This window comes from Gymnodraco acuticeps, unplaced genomic scaffold, assembly GCF_902827175.1.
Source record: "Gymnodraco acuticeps unplaced genomic scaffold, fGymAcu1.1, whole genome shotgun sequence".
Lineage (NCBI taxonomy): Eukaryota > Metazoa > Chordata > Actinopteri > Perciformes > Bathydraconidae > Gymnodraco > Gymnodraco acuticeps.
The window spans coordinates 5,201,632-5,220,683 of record NW_022990274.1 but is presented as its reverse complement, the minus strand read 5'-3'; the positions used below and the strand labels follow the sequence as shown (position 1 = coordinate 5,220,683).

General features: G+C 39.3%; 1 protein-coding gene across 13 annotated transcripts in view; it reads right to left on the bottom strand.

The window, feature by feature from the left end:
- obsl1b (obscurin like cytoskeletal adaptor 1b) overlaps window positions 1-19,052 on the bottom strand; it is a 73,021-nt gene that overhangs the window by 17,304 nt on the left and 36,665 nt on the right. For 4 of the 13 annotated variants that reach the window (XM_034221456.1, XM_034221455.1, XM_034221460.1 and 1 more), the window contains 20 exons: window positions 16,133-16,408; window positions 15,293-15,571; window positions 14,846-15,121; window positions 14,336-14,611; window positions 12,790-13,047; window positions 12,109-12,384; window positions 11,750-12,022; window positions 10,966-11,241; window positions 10,612-10,887; window positions 10,050-10,325; window positions 9,691-9,966; window positions 9,320-9,589; window positions 8,926-9,192; window positions 8,550-8,819; window positions 7,717-7,983; window positions 6,375-6,641; window positions 5,648-5,760; window positions 4,867-5,020; window positions 430-591; window positions 149-253 (listed from right to left, as the gene is read on the bottom strand). In XM_034221456.1, coding sequence (XP_034077347.1) covers window positions 149-253; window positions 430-591; window positions 4,867-5,020; window positions 5,648-5,760; window positions 6,375-6,641; window positions 7,717-7,983; window positions 8,550-8,819; window positions 8,926-9,192; window positions 9,320-9,589; window positions 9,691-9,966; window positions 10,050-10,325; window positions 10,612-10,887; window positions 10,966-11,241; window positions 11,750-12,022; window positions 12,109-12,384; window positions 12,790-13,047; window positions 14,336-14,611; window positions 14,846-15,121; window positions 15,293-15,571; window positions 16,133-16,408 — 4,893 coding nt within the window. Of the gene's footprint in view, window positions 1-148; window positions 254-429; window positions 592-4,866; window positions 5,021-5,647; window positions 5,761-6,374; window positions 6,642-7,716; window positions 7,984-8,549; window positions 8,820-8,925; window positions 9,193-9,319; window positions 9,590-9,690; window positions 9,967-10,049; window positions 10,326-10,611; window positions 10,888-10,965; window positions 11,242-11,749; window positions 12,023-12,108; window positions 12,385-12,789; window positions 13,048-14,335; window positions 14,612-14,845; window positions 15,122-15,292; window positions 15,572-16,132; window positions 16,409-19,052 lie in introns of those variants that run through there. The other 9 variants (XM_034221457.1, XM_034221461.1, XM_034221458.1 and 6 more) reach the window with 9 other exon arrangements.

The following is a 19,052-nucleotide window of genomic DNA, read 5'->3' as shown; positions in this document are numbered from 1 at the left end:
ACCCCCCCAGACCATGCATTTATATTTTTGTTCAGTGTACGTCATGACTAAAAATAATCTTTATTGGCCAACCCTCGTAAATTATTAGTTAAATATTAACAGTAATCGTCCGTAATATTAATTTTTCATAAATACATATGTGTGATACCTTCCACCTCCAGACGGGCAACAGATTCAACGTGTCTGGTGACAAACTTGATCTCTCCAGAGTCCTCTGCTTTCACATTACACATCAGAAGAAAATGTTTGGTCCCTAAAATCAGAAACAACATTGTCAAGATAAATAACAGTACAGATAATAAGAAATTCCAAATATTATTTAAGGATCTACAAATGTTTTGTTGTTGTTGAGATTATACAGTTTTAGAGTGTTGTTAAGCTTGTTAATGGTATTTATTAGCATCACATGTTTGTGATTTTTATGCTGACCTTCCTGCCGGAGCTTGATGGTGCTGGTGGGTTGAATCCTCTCCCCGTTTTTGTACCATTCTCCTTGCAGGTCCTCCACTGAGATCTCACAAACAAACACGGCATTCTGGTCTTCCTGGATGTCCACGTCCTGTAGGCGCTTCAGGATCAGCAGCTCACGCTCTGCCCAGAGAATAAAACATTAAATGATGTTAAAATGGGCATTTTTTCACAATATCAAAGTAAAATAACTAAAGAGACCAATACATAACCTTGAAATTACTCGGGGAACTGAAAATAAGAACAATATTTGTTATTTTATCATTCCAAGGCAGACATATGCCTCATCTGGTAAATAGTTGTTACACCTTCTCTACCCCATTGCATAGAGGTGAGGACTTAAGCAATGATGATGATGTAAGAGGCCTTTGTGTGGGTGTATGTGTGTCTTTTGTATTTTCTAAAATGATTATTATGTTTTAATTAATATTATTTACAGTATATATGAATGCAATGTTACTGCCTTCTTTGTATTATTGTTGTTTCTGAGGTTTTGTTGTATACTCCAACTAAATAACTTGAGTGCAATTATGTTGTAATGCTGGTTTTCTTGAATAATCGGTTGTCAACTTGATGTTATGGATCCTTTTTCCTTTTTTCTTAACGGTATTGATTTGTTTTACGTGTCTCTTTTATTGTGTTCACTATCCACATAGTTTTGGCGCCAGCAACCACCATTGTAGCTGACACATCGTACGGCACATTGTGCTTCCACTTGGAATGAAATGTGCTATTTAAAGATCTGTTTGCTTACTGCTAACACTCCAGCCACTAATAGTGTTACTATAGTAATAGCAGTACCTACTATAAGTAGGTCATAATCCTTCTACTACTACTGCTAATAATATATTCATTAAAACTAATGAGAGGAAACTGTTATAGTATAAGTGCTTGGTACGAATGTTGGAATAATACACCCTTAAAATGAATGAAATCACTTTCTATTTTTGCATATATATATATATATATATATTTATATGTATGTATATCACTTTTTATTTTAATGCTCTCACTTTTTAATTCTCATATTTTATTTTATGTGTATCTGTTCTCTGTGCTTCTATTGTTTATATCAGGGGTTCCCAACCTTTATTGTGCCAAGGACCCGCAGATACATTAAAAAAAAATCGCGGACCGGTTGTCAATTTTAACTGATTTTAATATTTACTCACCACCAGCAGGTAGCAACAGAGGCTAATTGTATGTAACAGCCTGAACAAATACTAGAACAATATGCATCCAAAACATATTAACAACGTTTAAAAAAGAACCAGTGTCGTTTTTTGGTTTTTCTGAATAACGGAAAATCAAAAAAACTACGTTATTCAGTTTCCCAAAACGGGAAAACAGATAAATCAACGTTTTGGTTTTGTTTGTATGATTTACGGATAATCCAGTGAATGCTGGGAAAACGAGGAGAAGGCGCATTATGAAGGAGATGTCCGGTCGCCAGGGTATGTGTGTGTGTGTGTCACTGTAAACTAGCACATTATTGATATCGGACCGATTATTTGTTATGATTATTATTTGAACACTTTGCGCGCACTTTTGACCCCCGCAACATATGTGAAAACTCACCAAATTTTGCACACGCGTCAGAAGTGGTGAAAATTGCGATGTGTAATTGGTTCCGGAACTTTGCGTAAAAAATTGCGTAGGCCACGCCCACTTCCATTTTTAACGTAAACTCCCCCCACTTTAACTTTCACATAAACGAACGAAACTCGCTACGCATATAGGGTGCGGAGACGAACAAAAAAGCCTCTTGGAGGGGTATAAAATAACGTACAGGAAGTCGGCCATTTTGAATTTGGTGTCGGAAAAACGCGATTTATCGCGTTTCCATCCTCTGTACGAAATCTATCTTCTCCTAGGGACTTTATCCGTACGACTCGAAATTCATCGGGTAGCGTCTCGAGACATGGGCAATTAAAAGTTATCACGGAAATGTTTTTCTTTCGCACGGCGTAGCCGTTATTTGGCGCCAAAGTTCGCGTTCGCTCGATGCTAGGCGATCCCTCGCCATGGAACACGATGATGTCATAACTCAAACTGACAAACTCAGAACGCCACCAAACTTCACATGATGGTTAACACTGCGGCCCTGAACAGCTCTAGGTCGAATCTGATGTTACTTAATGTGGCGTTACCATGGCAACGGATCATTCACCATAAAACACGGTGCTGCTGTAACTCCAATGGACACGGTCCCATCGTCCCCCAATCTTCACTTTTATATCACCGGTTCATGCCTCAACAGCTCTATGTGAAATCTGAAATCTCACCGTTTGTTTAAAACACAATGTTGTCTTAAGTCAATGGAAAATGGTCCAAACTGCACCAGACTTCAGACTATCATTAATGGGCCGGCCCTCAACAGCTCTATGTCAATTATGGGATGTCATCATATGCCGTTGCCATGGCGACAGATCCCTCGCCATGAAACATGGTGTTGTCATATTTCAATGGAAAATCGTCCAAACGGCACCAGACTTCATATGATGGCTAATGGTCCGGCCCTCAACAGCTCTCCGCCAATTATGGGATGTCATCATATGCCATTTCCATGGCAACGCGTCCCTCGCCAAAAAACCTGGTGTTGTTGTAATTCAATGGAAAATCGTCCAAACAGCACCAGACTTCAGATGAGAGTTAATGGTCCGGCTCTCAACACCTCAATATCACAATAGTGAGCTTTCCTCAAAAGCTGTTGCCATGGCAACACATCCCTCGCCGTTAAGCACGATATTGATATAACTCCTGTGTAAATGGTAAAAAACTGTTCAAATTTCACATGTGTGCTAACCGTCAAGCCCTCGATACATATATGTGTCAGTTTTGAGATTTCGTCAAATGTCGTTGCTATGGTAACAAAATGGTCGCCGTGAAACATGGTTGTCTCATAACTCCAGTTAACATGCTCCAAACGGCCCAAAAATGCACAGGTTTGATAACGATGTAGCCCTCAACACATCTAGGCTTATTATGGGGTGTTATCAAATTCCGTTGCCATGGCGACAGATCACTCGCCATCAAACACAATGTTTGTGTTACTGCTGTAACTCAAAGACATTGTCCGATCGGCCTGAAACGACCACGTTTGCCAACGGCCGACTCCTCGAGACACCTAGACACACACGTCGACGTGCGGACAACAGCCTGCGGAGCGTCGAAGACCCGCTCAACGCTGCTTGCAGCTTTAATTATATGTGTAATCAGACAGAATTGAAATCACCTGTGTGGATGGACCAAGCCTGAAATGAATGTGCACCATCTTGGGGTGAACTGGCACTTCACCAATCCAGGAGTCTAAATATGTGGTTGGTGCCTTATTTATCTTTAATTTACTGAACACGGTGTGAGAAAACCTACTTGTTGGCTAAATGTAAATAACATTTGGCAAGGAGAAATAATAAAGTCCTCAACATTTAAAAGAAGAAACACCTGGTAGCGGCTAACAAAGAAGTGGCTAACAGTGGCTAACAACAACAAAGATGGCAGCGCTTATCTGGCATTGTGAGTCTGTGGTAAGTACATTCTTCTTTCTTTTCTCTTTTTGTTTAGCCCAAATGTATCCTTGTGGGCCTACTTCCTTGGAGGTGTTAGCATTCAGTAAATATATCTAGGCTAGTAGCTAATGTGAGTTGCTGTCACAAAGCTAACTTTGCTTGATAGGAGTGTGGTGGAACCACAGCTAGCTTATGTCACACAAACTCACACTGATTCTCTCACATTGTGCTTATACTAAATGCTAAACTGGGTTGGTCACTTTACTTTAGTTTCTCTTTAACAACAGTCTTTCTCATACCTTATTAAAAGCCAATACTATGACTTGATGTGGAAGTAATGAATTTAACAAAAGCACAGTTAACAGTCAAACATACAAGCAATGATAAAGTGAATGCATATTATTTCAATTATATCTGTGTTTTTTCCTATTTAAAAATAAATGTCTGCCTGTCTATCGTTAATATACTTGTTTTGAGTTGGTTTTTTACATTTTTAAGTGTTAGTTTATCATTAAAAATGTGTTTTACTGTTGAGTTTAATTTATAATATTCTGAACAACATTCAGGCTAGAATTGCCCATGATTGACATGCATCACCATGTCATTTGTGAATAAATGACCAACCCGATGCAACTGATGCAAAGTGCTGTAAAAGGAATACAAATGTGTGCAGTGTTTGTTAATATGGTGATGTGTCATAGTCTGAGCCACAGTTTGGGCTTTTGCTGTTTTAATATTTCCCGAATGATCTGCTGTTAGTTATTTGTACATTTATATTAAATAGTACTACACCATTAAGGCCACTACGTGATTGCTACTGTGAAATTGAAGGCCTTCGTTTCACAGAAAGAAAAAAGGAAGTTTATAGTATTTAGACGGCCAACCTTACCATACACCTCTACAGTGCAGGATGTAGTAGTATCTCCAGCATCGCAGGTGTAAATGCCAGAGTCACTGACGTGACATTTCATGATCTGAAGAAACCGTTTCCTTCCCATTGAGTAAATGCGCAATTCCTTGCCCGGCTTTAGCTCAACCCCGTTCTGGGAGGGATACAAAAGAAAAACTGATTTCAATTCAAGTATATTTAATCACTTTAAACATCTGAATCTAGGTGAAGTATTATCCAATTATTTCAGTTTTTTGTTCTGTATTGACAAAGTTAACAAAATACAACAATAACTTCAGGATTGACCTAAAGAATTTGGTCAAAAAAACATAAATACTAGGTTGTTTGATAGTTTGAAGTGTAATGCACTACTCGTAATGATTTTGGCTTTAAATTACCTACAGTATGGTAAGCCATAGGTGTATCATCTTGTAAACCATAGGTGTTTTAATAAAGCAGTGTTTTTATCCTGTCACATTATGCTGCCACATTGTAATTGCAGTGCTTTAATTTTGAAAGAGTGATGCCGTCAAGACCAAATGGTTAAATAGCTGTATGTTTATCTCCGAAAAGGAGATGGATATCCTGTTTTTTTAGCCCCTGACTTTAATTTTACATTTCAATTATGTAGCATTTGTTATGCAAAGCGAGGGTGTGTTAAGTCTTTATAATGTTATGGTTTTACTTTGAGGTGATAACACATTGTAATGTGACACTTTGTCATGGATAGTTTTTGATTTGGTTGTTAGTTATGAAAAGAAAACAAGAATGCAACACTTGCCTTCATCCACTTCACATCAACATTGTGTCTTGACAGTTCACACTCAATAGAGATTACTGCCCCATCAGGGAATTTCTGGTCTTCCAGTTTTCTGAAAATGGTCACAGGGGGCTCTAGTGGACAAAAAACATTAAAAGTTAGGCAATTAAAAGAACATCTTAAATGTCTTCACTTCAAACTATGCACAAAGTATGTGTGTAGCAGCTCAAAGAAGAAATACGGTTCAGTTATGTGGAATAATTTACCGTGATGAGATTTTCATCCAATTGTCATCGCCGTAGCACAAAGGGATGATGCATCCTGAGTGACTCGGCATGAAGCGGATTATTTTACAGCATGAGGTTAAACTATCCCCTGACAGATAAGAGTGAACAGAGCTACCGCTTGTCACCGGGTCAGGGTAGACTACTTTGTGTTTGTAACGTGAGCCCGGATAAAGCCAACAGAAGTGGAGCCGTCGCTCTATTCTATTATCATGCCTCAACTGGTTGGCATCTGGTCTACTGTGAGAGGACCACTTTAGCTACCAGTCTGAAGTCACAACACACATTTACAGTAACATTTGTTTTGGTAATACTGCAGTCTAGTGTACCCTGGTTTTGTGCATTGAAAATGTACAAAAGTAGACGCCTTGTTAAAAGCACATTTCCTCCAGAACGCCCTTATTTTACTGTGGATTATCAGACAACTGTGTTAAATAATTGGCAAAACCTCTTAAATGACTCACCCTTCACAACAAGCCTTGCAGTCGTCTTCAAATTCTCCACAGAGAATGTAAAGGTGCCGGTGTCTTCTACCGACAGGTTATAGATGGTGAGGCTGTGGACTTGTCCTTTGGCACTCATACGATAGTGATTTGTCGGCTTAAGCTTGATTGTGTTTCTCATCCAGGTACCGGGTACATTGGAATGAGAGAGCTCCACCTCAAAAGAGGCAGTTTCTCTCTCTGTTGTTTTAATGTCGGTCAGCCCTCTCTTGATTTTGATCCTTCGAGCTGTAAAGAACATTGCAGACCTGTGTAAAAAGGCGGCACAATACTCCCAACAAGTGCAGCTTCTTAGTGTGCATTTTCACTGTCTATTGTAAGAAAATTATAGTTAAACAAATGTTGTGTTTAATAGATCGACCTTAGTCAGAAGCGTTTGCATTCCACTTTAACACTGAGATAGACATGGTGCCCCTTTTTATGTAACATAATAGGCTTGGAGTCTGTTCTGAACACATCAGTCTGCAGTTAAACAATACAAGCTGGCACACATCGACAAGCCAATAGTTTAGTCATTTGAGTATGGGGCTTTACACAAAAGCCCGTTTTGAAACTGCCAACATTTTTCACTTATTCTAACAGACGCACATTCCCTGTGGAAAAAAAGGAGTGTTTATTTTGGTGACCTGATGACAGCAACCTTAGTTTTGAAGGCCAGAGTGTAAATTTAGACGCAATCGGAGGAGATCCAAATTCATAGGAGGTGCCAACAGCAGCCTGAAGTCCTGACTTTCCCTGTCCCACCCACATTGGTGTTGAAAGAACAGCCTTTAATTCACCCACGGCCTTTGAATCATAGGGCTAAGAAATACAAGAAGCATGTAGAAAGAAAAACAAGCTTATGTACACCTTAATCACTACAAGATGCCGATTTTATGGTGTGGCAAGATGGCTATTTCAATAAATGTAAGTCTTGTTGGTTCATAGGAACATTTTATTATGGTTGCAAAATGTTATTCTAGTAGTAGTGGCATCTTAAGTTAATTATAAAGCACTTCCCTTAAAACTAATCTGATTATCCGTTGACATTGTTAATTAAATCATCAGGGCCTGATTGATCTTTGTCAATAAAGAAAATCTTGTCTGAAAGTCAGCTCGGGCTGTAAGGCTATCACCTGTTAGTTGCCATCATGCTGCAGTACAAGTGCCACCCCGGTCCCCACTCACTCACATTACTTCTACTCAGTTAATTGGGATTTGCCTTCACGAGAAGCAGCGTTGGAGGGCGTGCAAGAGGTGGAGTCATCGGCAACGGCGGTAAACAAACAACAAGAGAGCATAGTGGGAACACATGCACACTCACGTTCCACTGTGAGCTGGGCTTGCGTGCGGTCGTGGAGGGTCTCACAGCTGTAGCTGCCCCGGTCAGAAATGGCAAGTCTGTGGATGGTGAGACTGTGTTTGCGGCCCTTGTGTTTCAGGGTATTCTTGGCTCCAGGGTGGATCAGTACCCCTTGCCTCATCCACTGCACCTCTCCCGAATCCAGACCTACCTCCACCTCTAGAGTTGCCTCACTGTACTCTTCAGCGACAACTGGCGTCATTTTCTTGGTGAACAGCACCTGTTGCTCTAAATATATTAAATATATTTATGTCTTCTTTATTAATTTTTCATAAAAATACTCTAAAGTCAATCCCAGACAAAGCAAAATACCAAATACAGAAAGAGACAATCAGCATAGTTAGCAAGTTCAAGCACATAGAGCAAGAGTACACCTTGGAGGATCTTTGCCCCCAACAGTGTCACATAAACCAGAACCACTGAGCCACTCTTCTCTCAGTTACCAGAGGAATTCCAACAGGAGAAGCTGCTAAGCACTAGCCTTCAAAAGCGCCTCTTCAACTATTTGAACTTGTCTGAATGGGCCTTTATTTTGCATACACACTTAAGTGGTGCCAATGGTACGCAGGCATATAAATTCTCCTACTTTCCATTTTTATATTTTATACTCCAGTGTTGCTGTTAATAGCTCATAGGTATAAAAAAACATGGGGACTACCAGAAAGATAGGAGGTTATTGAAAAGTATTGATTGTTAAATGTTGTAACTTCTGAGATTTGTTAAAATGTATTTACTGTGTGTGTGTGTTTGTCTGTGATGAGTATTTAGTCACAGTAGTAATGGATGGAACTCACCTTGGATCTGGAGTTCTGCCTCTGAAACTGTCCCCTCTGCATCAGCTGTTACTCTGCCGCTATCTGATACCATGCAGTTGTGGATGCAGAGCATGTGGCATAGTCCGTTACTTGAAATGACAGTGCGCTCATTTGGAGCTACTTGCTTGCCATTTAGGCGCCACACCAAGCGAGTGTCCTCTGGTGAAACCACACACTTAAATACTGCATCTTCTCCTTCACGGACAGTGATGTTACAAAGCTCCGCAATGAACTCAACAACACGGGGAGCTGTAAATATTAAGATGGCACATGGACAATGTTAAACATTATTTATTATTTAACATGTATTAATACATTATTTTTGCCTTTTATTTTATTATTTAAAATGGCTTACTTTGTACATTTACAGTAGCTGAGGTCCTGTCATCTGTGGATTCGCAGGCATATTCTCCAGCATCTTCTTCCTCTAGTTGCTGGATGGTAAAGCTTCGCTCTCGACCTTGTGCCCTTATTGTGTGCCGACGGCTTGGAGAGATCTCGTGGCCATCTTTAAGCCACTGGACATCTCCTTTAGGCTTGCTGATCTCACATCGTAATATAAGTATACTACCTTTCAGAGACACAATGTTCTCCAATGGTTTGGTAAATGTCATTTTCATTCCTGATGAGTAGAATAAAAAAACAATAATCCAAAAATGTTAGCCTCGAAACAGTTAGGATCAAGTTACTGCTACTTGGAAATAGTGGTCACATAAAACACATTTAATTTAGGATTGCCAAAGTCTTACCTTTGACTAAAAGACTGAACTGCATCTGATCTGTGTTAATGTCACAGACATATTCTCCAGAATCTGACAGCTGCAGGGGATTAATGGTGAGCTTGTAGGTATTACCCTCACTGGAGATGTGAATGTTGTCCCTGTTCAATAGTTGGCCATCTTTCAGCCACCGAACATTAGTTATTTCTCGGCTCACAGTGGCACACAGCGTAACACTCTCATTTTCATTGGCTGTGATGTTACTAGCTGGTTTTTTATTCTCAAACTTGACTGGTAGTTCTGAGAAAAAATTAGATTTGCTCATGAATTCCATGTGAAGCGATAAGGTAATCAAACAGAAACTAATAAATGTCATCAAAAGCCTGTAGTTTAAATCTCACCTTGAACCTCAACAATCGTTGTCAATTTGTCATCCATGGCATCACAAATGTATTCTCCAGAGTCTGAGGGCTGGAGTCCAGTGAGAACAAGCTTCCGTACAACATCATGGCTGTCAATTTGTATACGAGTGTCTGGTTTCAGTATCTCGCCATTCCATAACCACTGGACGGTTGCGTTTGGCCGAGATACTTCACACTCTAAAATGAGGTCATCTCCTTCTACCAGCATATGATGCTCCGGGTGGCCTGAGTTTCCGATGATTGATACTTGAGGCTCTGAACACAAAGGACAATGCATTATTTCCATCCTGATTGAAGGACAGACAGTTAACATTTACATTGCGTGATAATATGATTACCTTTGACAGTGATATAAAAGACCATCTTATCATCCACTGCATCACAGGTGTACTCTCCTGAATCTTCAAGTCCAGCATTAAGGACAACCAGCGAGCGGAAAACCCCTTGCTCTTCACTACAGTATCGCTCGGTGTCATCAACTAGCTGATTAGCTTTGTACCAACTGACTGAGGCATTCGATCTTGATAGTTCACACACTAGAATAATATCATCTGATACCAAGAACTGCTTTTCAGTTTTTGTGTCCGTTTTTCCAATAATTTTTACAGGCAATTCTGAAAACAAACAAAATAGTACAGAATTCTATTGGAATGGAACCTTTTTCTGTTTTTATTTTTATTATTATCATTATGTGTTATCTAGTACAGAGCTCCAACGCTCCTGAAAGATGAGATTTTTGTACCCAGGAGTTATTATCATAGTGTCTGTGTTAGGGATATATTGGCTGGATCTTGAGTGCACAATACACATTACTCGTAAAGATACCGTAGAATGTCATCTTTCGGGACATAAGGAGCTCCCTATTATTTTTGGAGTTATAGCTTATAGCTAACAACCTACCTTGCACTTCTACATGGAAATCCATCACATCATCCTTAGCATCGCACACATATTGGCCAGCATCTTCCATTGTTAGTGAGTGAACAGTTAACTGACGCATGACACCATCCTCAAGGATGGTGATATTTCTGGAGTCTTCTACTTCTTCCCCATTCTTCTTCCAGGTGACTTCAGCATTTGATCTTGAAACCTCGCAGTCTAGAACCAGAGTCTCCCCAACCACTTTGTCTACTCTACCTGCCATCTTCCTCGGACGTACAAAACGAACAGGAGCCTCTGTGAATTTAGAACATTTTCGTGTTAGAAATGAATTAAACACTGCCCAAGCATTACATTGAAAACATATTTGTTCACCTGCTATGTTCACAAAGAACGTCATGGAGTCATCTGCAGTGTCACAGACATATTCGGCAGAATCTTGGACAGTAGTTTCTGGTATAATAAGTCTTCTGTAGACACCATCCACTTCTAGGATAAGGTTCTCATTCTCCTCCACTTCAAGACCGTCTCGATACCAGCGCACTACTGCATTGGTCCGTGAGATTTCACAGCTCAATACCATCCTCTCAGAGGTCTGTTGGCACAGTTCCATTTGAGACTGACTCGGGGAAACAATCCGCACTGGAGGTTCTGGAAAGAGGCGGTAAACATTAGCCATCACTCATTACTTTAATGAATGCTACAAAATATCTGCAAAGTTGTTATGTTTATTGCTTGCAGAACTTTTTGGCATACTGTGATCCTGGTTGAAAGATCAACCCTAACTTTTGCAATGATAACATTGATGGTATGCTTCAAGCAAAAGTGCTATCAGATCATCAAACATTGCCTTAAACTTCCTACCCTTATTTCAAACCATAAAATTGGTCATGTGACAATTATTTTTTTCTAACTTTGTAGTCCATGGCCCAACAAACACATCATGTCGTGTAGAAATTGGCCAGGAGTTGCGGGGGACAAACAATTGTTTTAGTAATCCCATCACTTTTTGTGTTAGCTTACACAAAGTTCCTAATTAAAAGTATACTGTTGCATTTAGTACCACATGCAACTCATTGTGCATCTGGCTGTTACAATACTGAGATACCTAGATATATAGAAATGTGCAATTGACTGTGTGTGGAATCAGCAATTTTACCTGTAATACTAAGATGAAAGAATATTGAAGCGTCGGCTGTGTCACAGACGTATTCTCCAGAATCTTCTACTCCACTAGAAATGATCTTCAGTCGTCGATAAGGGCCTTCAATCTTGAGCTTGATGTTCTCACTCTCTTGCAGCTTTTGTCCGTCTTTGTACCAGCTGACAACACCATTTGCACGAGACAATTCGCAGCTCAGAATAATTTCCTCGGGGACATGACGGTCAAGGTGAACATCTTCCTTGGGGTGGATAATCATTACCGGAGGTTCTTTGGAAGAAGAAAACATAATATCAAACAATACCCAGTATGTATTTTGAGAATGAAGTTTTCTTAAGCAATGTTTAACCAATTACCTCGTATGTTAACCTTGTACATTAGAATGTTGTCTCCTGCACGGCATGTGTATGTGCCTGTATCGGACGGTTGGGCTGCATGTATTGTCAGGTTCCTTTTGGTGTCCTCTACTTGCATTGTGATATTGTCGCATGGTTGCATTTGAGCTCCATCTTTGTACCACTGGACAACACCGCCAGCCCTTGATACTTCACATGACAAAACAAGCTGTTCTTGTTCCACAACACTCTTGAAAAGGTCCTCCTCTGGGATTTCAGCAAACGTTACCGGTGACTCTGCAAAAAAACAATACACAAAAGGGGTAAGTCATTGCTTGAAGGTAGAATTTGTTATATGCTCATGCATGTAGTAGTCCATCGGATTTCACAGCCCAGACACGTGAATGTTAATCCACTTTTGAAGCAAAGTGAAATGAATGATTAAAGCAGTGCGCTGATGAAAAGCTGTTACCATAGTTGTGTTGAACAAACCATTAGACTCATCAAAATACATGCTATTAAATGTGAAGCACATAGGAAAAGCAACTAAATGTTGAATGAAATTAGGACACTTAGAAGCAAATCTACTATGATGATGATGATGGCGATGATAAGGTTTTGCTTCCTTTTTCGATATTAGAGGTGATGAAGGTGTAGACTCAGCAATGACAACATCTTTCTAAGAAAAGCTAAGTATATCACCTTTAACCTCCTCATAGAAATCGTTGAAATCTGAATCATCATCAGTTTTATAACTGTAACCTCCAGAGCATGAAGAAGATGCAGACTTGATAAGTGTCCTCTTATTGCCCTCTGATTCGATGTTTATTCCCGATTTCCGTGAGAGTTTTATTCCATCCTCACACCAGCCGGTCTGGCTTGTGGGGTCTGAGGTCTCACACTGCAGATTGATCGGGCTGCCTGCTTCAACAGATTTGCTCCTCTCAGTCTCTGGAACAGCTGAGAATCAAACTGGTGCTATAGGAATTCCAATTCATTGAACAGTAACCAGATAGTAATCAGATTGGCTATTCTATGTAATACTTGCATTTTCATGCTGAAGGCTGTAAAATGTAACATTTTACTCCAAGTTGAACAGACGTTCTGACCTTTTATTTGGTATATTAAAGATTTTGCGTACACAGGTTGACAAAGGTATTCAAACAGTAATAGAGTCATGGACTCACATGCAAACAGTGAGTCAGCTGAAAGTAACAGTTTTTTGCTACTTGTCTATTTGTTAATTTAACTTTAGTTGTTAACAAATAACTTGCACAGCCTTTATGCACTTTCAGACCAGGAAGTCCGCAGTGCATGCAACTCATCCAAGTCTTGCCATAGTCACACAGTGGAAAACGCAACAATCTGCTCTGATTCCTGCAACAAGGGGTACAGTTTGACGAGGGTCAACAATTAGGAGCCACTGCTGATCCCGTGCACTGAGTTATTAAATCAGCATTCATTCTTTAAGTTCACATATTATCATCTTATAAAGTTGCAAACATGTTAGCAAACAGCTACATATTAACACACGCAGTAGACACAGAGCAAATGTATTATTCATTAGGAGTTGTGTTTTTGGCCCGTCGCCCTTTTAGCTCTGTTTTGGTCTCCACCAATTCCTGATTACAATATCAGGCTATTAAGCGAGCCTCCCATGCCAGGCAAATAGCATTAAGTCGTTTTATTAAAGATCGTTGGCTTTAAATAGTTGCATGCTGCATTTTACAACAGGGTCGATGAGGGCAGTGAGACAGCCATACAGCTTCTGGTTGTAAAACACTAAAAGACTGTGTGGGGCCAAGATAAACTACAACATCGGTTGAAACTTCCTATAGTTTGCTATTTCCAGCTACCTCTACCACTTTTGCACATAGCATTTGATCCACTGTTAATCTAACATGTTTGATTTGCACAGTCTAAATGGCCTTTAAGCATTAGCATGTTAGAGCAAGAACTACATTGAGCTACGTATCACTGCTGCTGCTTATAAAAACAATTGGCACCATTAAATAATGCCTGATCCCCAATGAACATATCCATTATTATAATATATTACATTTAGGCCAGCTGTCACATATTTTCTATTAGGGTTTATATGTCCCCCAAATCATATGAAGTACAAATGTAAGCATCAGTACACCCAATCTTAGAACATTATAATTAGTTGATAATAAGTTGATCTAGTAAGCAAGCATTCACTAAAAGAAGTTAATGATTCTGACAAAGCTCAAAATACTTGGATCACCTGCAACATCCACCTTGAATTCTATATGGTCATCTGCGGCCTCACAGCTGTACACCCCAGAGTGTCTGACATCTGCTGATGCAATAACCAACGCTCTGAGTTTTTCTTTTGTTTGGATTTCACAGTCACTCTTTGGAGGTAGCTGTTTTCTATTCTTGTGCCAATAGACTTGCGCAGCTGGCTCTGAAACTTCACACTGCAGCTTAAGTGGGCATCCTGCTTCAACAAATGTGTTTCTTGCAACATCTGGAAGTGCTGAAAACCTCACAGGAGAGGCTGGAGGGTAAAATAAGATTTGCAAAGCACTGTTGTTATGCTGTCAGAACATCATTTAAGTATTGTTCATCAAACTTTTGGGTTATTTTAGCGCAGTATAGATAATTTATAAAGTTCTGTGTTTTAAGACAGTTACAGTTGGATGTAATTGAGCAAGTAAGTAGTGCACATTTAAAGGCAATTAGAAAAACCTGGAAGCTCTACTTAAAACTGAACACAATTTAAGAAAATCACCTTCAACGTCCACCTGGAATGTCACAACATCATCAGCGAGGCTACAGCTGTAGAGACCAGAGTCAGAGACCTTAGCAGAATGGATCATTAATTTTCTCTGACTGCCATCTCTTTTCATATCAAGGCCAGTTTTGCAAAAAAGCTCAACCTCATCTTTAAACCAGGAAACCTGGGCGACAGGGTCTGAGACCTCACACTGAAGGACAATTTGACCACCCATTGTAATCATCTTGTATTTTTCTGACAGGGGGATTGGCATGATCTTTGGCGATCGGCCTAAGAGAAAGGAATAACAAGGGGTTTTGAATAAGAGTTGAACTCAAACAGTGGACAAAACAGACAGTCATACCATGTTCTCCAGAACATTCAACACAAACTCGACAAATTGTTTAACACACTTGATGTGGTATGTATGATAAGAAGATAGAAAGGAAGGAAATAAATCACCTTCTACGTCCACTTTAAATGTGATGGTGTCATCTGAAGTTGAGCATTCATAGGTGCCACAGTGTATATGTTCAGCTGAGTGGATGAGTAGAGTTCTTGTTTGACCATCTGACTGTAGTTCCATATTGTTTTGTGGTAGGAGTTTCATTCCATCCTTGTACCAATCCACATGGGCAGAGGCATCATGAGAGAGTTCACAGCTGAGGACAATGGGAGAACCTTCTTGGACGTACTTGCTCTTGTCCGTCTCTTGAAGCTCTGAGAACTTCAAAGGTAGTGCTATAGGTTTCAAATATTGAAAAAAGAGGGTCTTAATAACTACATGAATGTTATTATTTGAGATCATTAAATATCCAACCTACTGTATTCAATTACAAAGAGTTTCAAGACAAAATGACACAACAACATACAACAAAAACACAAACGAGGACAATGAATAAAACACATTTCATAGTGCTTAAAGAGCAAGAATCGATATCTGAATGTCCAAGATATCCAGTAATTGTAGACTTACATCAAAAATGGGATTGTTTGTGATAACGTTTTCCGTTAGTGTGTTAAATGAAAAAGACGAAAGCTTGTCATCAGATATTGGACATGCATATTAAGAAGCGGCATTGTGAAGCTGCTCATCTTCAACAGATTTTGGAGAGGAGTCCTATATTATCTAATGTCACTCTGTTAAAACATTGATTGGGGCAACAGGTTTTAGGAATTAGTTGACCAAATTAGATAACCATTTTCTATTAGATGATTAGACAATTGTGACTTAATCACCTGCTGTTACAGTAAGTTGGCCGTGCAAGACAGTGAAAGCGCTACAGAGTTTCTTAGCATCACCTTTTACTTCCACAGCAAACTGGATGTCATCATCCTTTGACTCGCAGCGGTATATGCCAGTGTGAGCCCGCTCTGCTGATGGGACAACTAGACCCCTGACATTTCCCTCTGACTGGATGTCTACTCCATTTTGAGGTAGGAGCTTTGTTCCATCCTTGAACCAACTGACTTGTCCAGTGGGGTCTGACAGCTCACATTGTAGTGCAATGGGAGAGCCCGTCATGACCGTCTTTTTCTGGTCACCCTCAGATAAAGCTGAGAACTTCAGAAGTGGAGCTACAGGATTGAATGTAAAAATAGAATTGGTCAATAAAACAGACACTGGTATCAGCGAAAGGAAGCAAGGCACAATCCTGAAGCTAAATGCTTAAGCAGCATGTTCAACCGTTGCAAATATTGTACAAATCTTTTGTGTATACCTTATTAGCTTTTAAATTATATTTTCTTCAGTTAACAAACATTGAATTCCTGGTAGACCCAAAGTAAAAGATACAGAATGTTGGTTATTTGCTTGTAGGATGATTCAGCATATATTTCTTAATGAAAAAAATAGATTTCTTATGTAAGGCGTACAAAAAAAAAAAATATATATACATTTTTAAAACCGGGAAGTGGGTAATATTCTGAGAATTTTTTTTTTGCTGCGTCTCAATTCACATATCTGAACTCACATTTGCTATTTTGAGTGCACAAGTCGTCGAAGTACGAAATACAGTACGGACAAATGCAGTGCACAATGAGTGTGGTACACTGTAAACTTTTTGCATATAATGATCGGCATCTTTGCCATGCAACAGTTGGACCAGTGAACACTTCGCTATGGAAGACACCACTACCTGGTCAAAGTTCACACAGTCAAAGTATATTTCGCAATCGGATTTGGCAAGAAGAAAATTCAGTGCCATGCAATTTTTTCGACAGCCTATTATTCCAAAACCCAAATCGTCAGAAATAAGTCCCATTGGACCAAAAGCCCATTTGTCTAACAGCATGTCATTCCAACACAAACAGAAGCACATTAGGACTAACAAATCTACCTTGTCCGAAAACTTATTTTGTATACTTTGGAGAGGGCATGAATCAATCTGCAGTTTTTCTGATTGACTTTCTCCCTACCAATCCCACCCGGCATGTCTAACCTTAACCGACAAATCCAACTAACGAAAGTAGGAGTCAAAAGGAGCAGCATATTGCAAGTCATACCTTCACCCAAGTTGCCTATTCGGTAAGGTTGGTAAAGGTACTTTTTCTCGTAAATCTGTGACTTCAATTTCAGAGAATGTCTGATTTAAAAAATAATATAGACAATAGACTTGGGAATATTCAACTTTTCTTTATCGTACATTTTTCTTTCTTTCTTGTGAACTAACCACTTCAATATCAGATCAAATTCATGATTGTTTCTCAGAAAATGACCACTTTAACAACAGAAACCAGAGTTTTTCCCTGATACTAATTATCTTGCCAAGTGAGAGTCATTGCAAGCTTCCTAAATAGCTACCTTTTTAGACACAAAAACGGGAAGATACGTGCAGCAATGCAGTCTTGTGTAATGTTTTACCACAGCTAGGGTGATTAGCTTAATTTATAATGTCTTTACTGTAGTATGTAGGTAGATTTTAGCCAGGGACCTGCGGTCAGGAAGGGTATATTGATTTAGATATTTGAGCTAGCAAGCAAAGATTCTGCAGTCTTTTACACACTTTCACAAGTGGTCACTTATAGCTCTTTGTCATTGTTTATAAGTTGTCATAATACTCAAACACTTTAATTTTGGTGTGCAAACCGCACAAATAGCAGCATGTACCTAAGATCTCTAAGTCTGTACAGATGTCATGTAATAACTTCAACATTAAACTGATGTCATCTAAATACTAAATGAAAATGTTATGTATTAAACGCTATGGCAGTGTTTTAATTAATGCTGATTTTCTGTTTATTGATAGAGGTAGATTATTCTTCATTCAAGTAAAATAATGAGGACCTATATGCTATTTGAATTACACAGAACCTGACAAAAATCTAATTTCAGAACAGATGAAAACAACGTTTGTCACCTTTAACATCCACATGAAACTGCACTGCATCGTCTGTTGTTGTGCAGCTGTAAATCCCTGCATGAGACGGCATCGCTGACTGGAAGACCAGCGTTCTTATGGAACCCTCCGCCAGCATGTCTTGCCCAGATGCTTCAAGAAGTTTTATTCCATCCTTGTACCAATTAACTTGAGCGTTAGGATCTGATATCTTACATTGCAGCACTATGGGTTCATCGACTTCAACAGACTTGTTCCTTTCAGCCTCACAAAGTGTTGTAATTCTCACGGATGGAGCTGGGGATGTTTGAGGTAACATCAAGAGAAAAGAAATTGCATCACTAATACGGACTACAGCGAAAATAACAGAGCAATGTCTCAAATCAAGATTAGTCATGCTAATAAATCTTAACAGTTAAAATAAGTAATAATAAAATATATGTATTTTTTATTATTAGTAATCTAACTAGAGGTATCTTTGGTTAGACTTGAGATAACTGGCATTCAAGTTAGGATTTGAAACAAATACTTTTCTTTAATATTCCTCACAGACCACTCAAGCTCAAAGTTTTACACTGACTACTTAAGTAGTTTTAGTATGAACAAACTAAAGTAAGTTAATGTAGAAATTGTCAAAATGTCAAGGATTGCAAAAGCAATCTCTTAATTTTACACAATGTCAACATTGTGCCCGTCCATTTTTGGTTTGATAATGCTAACCATTTAAATCACCTTCAACAGCCACCTTATTTGCTCTGACACTGTCACTCCAGTGACTGTCACATGTCCTTGATAGATAGATCTCTTCCGATTGGAAAGTAGATGCCTGCTTGATATATTGAGGCTCTGCAAACTGAAGAGGTGATCTTTGCCCAGAGTAACTT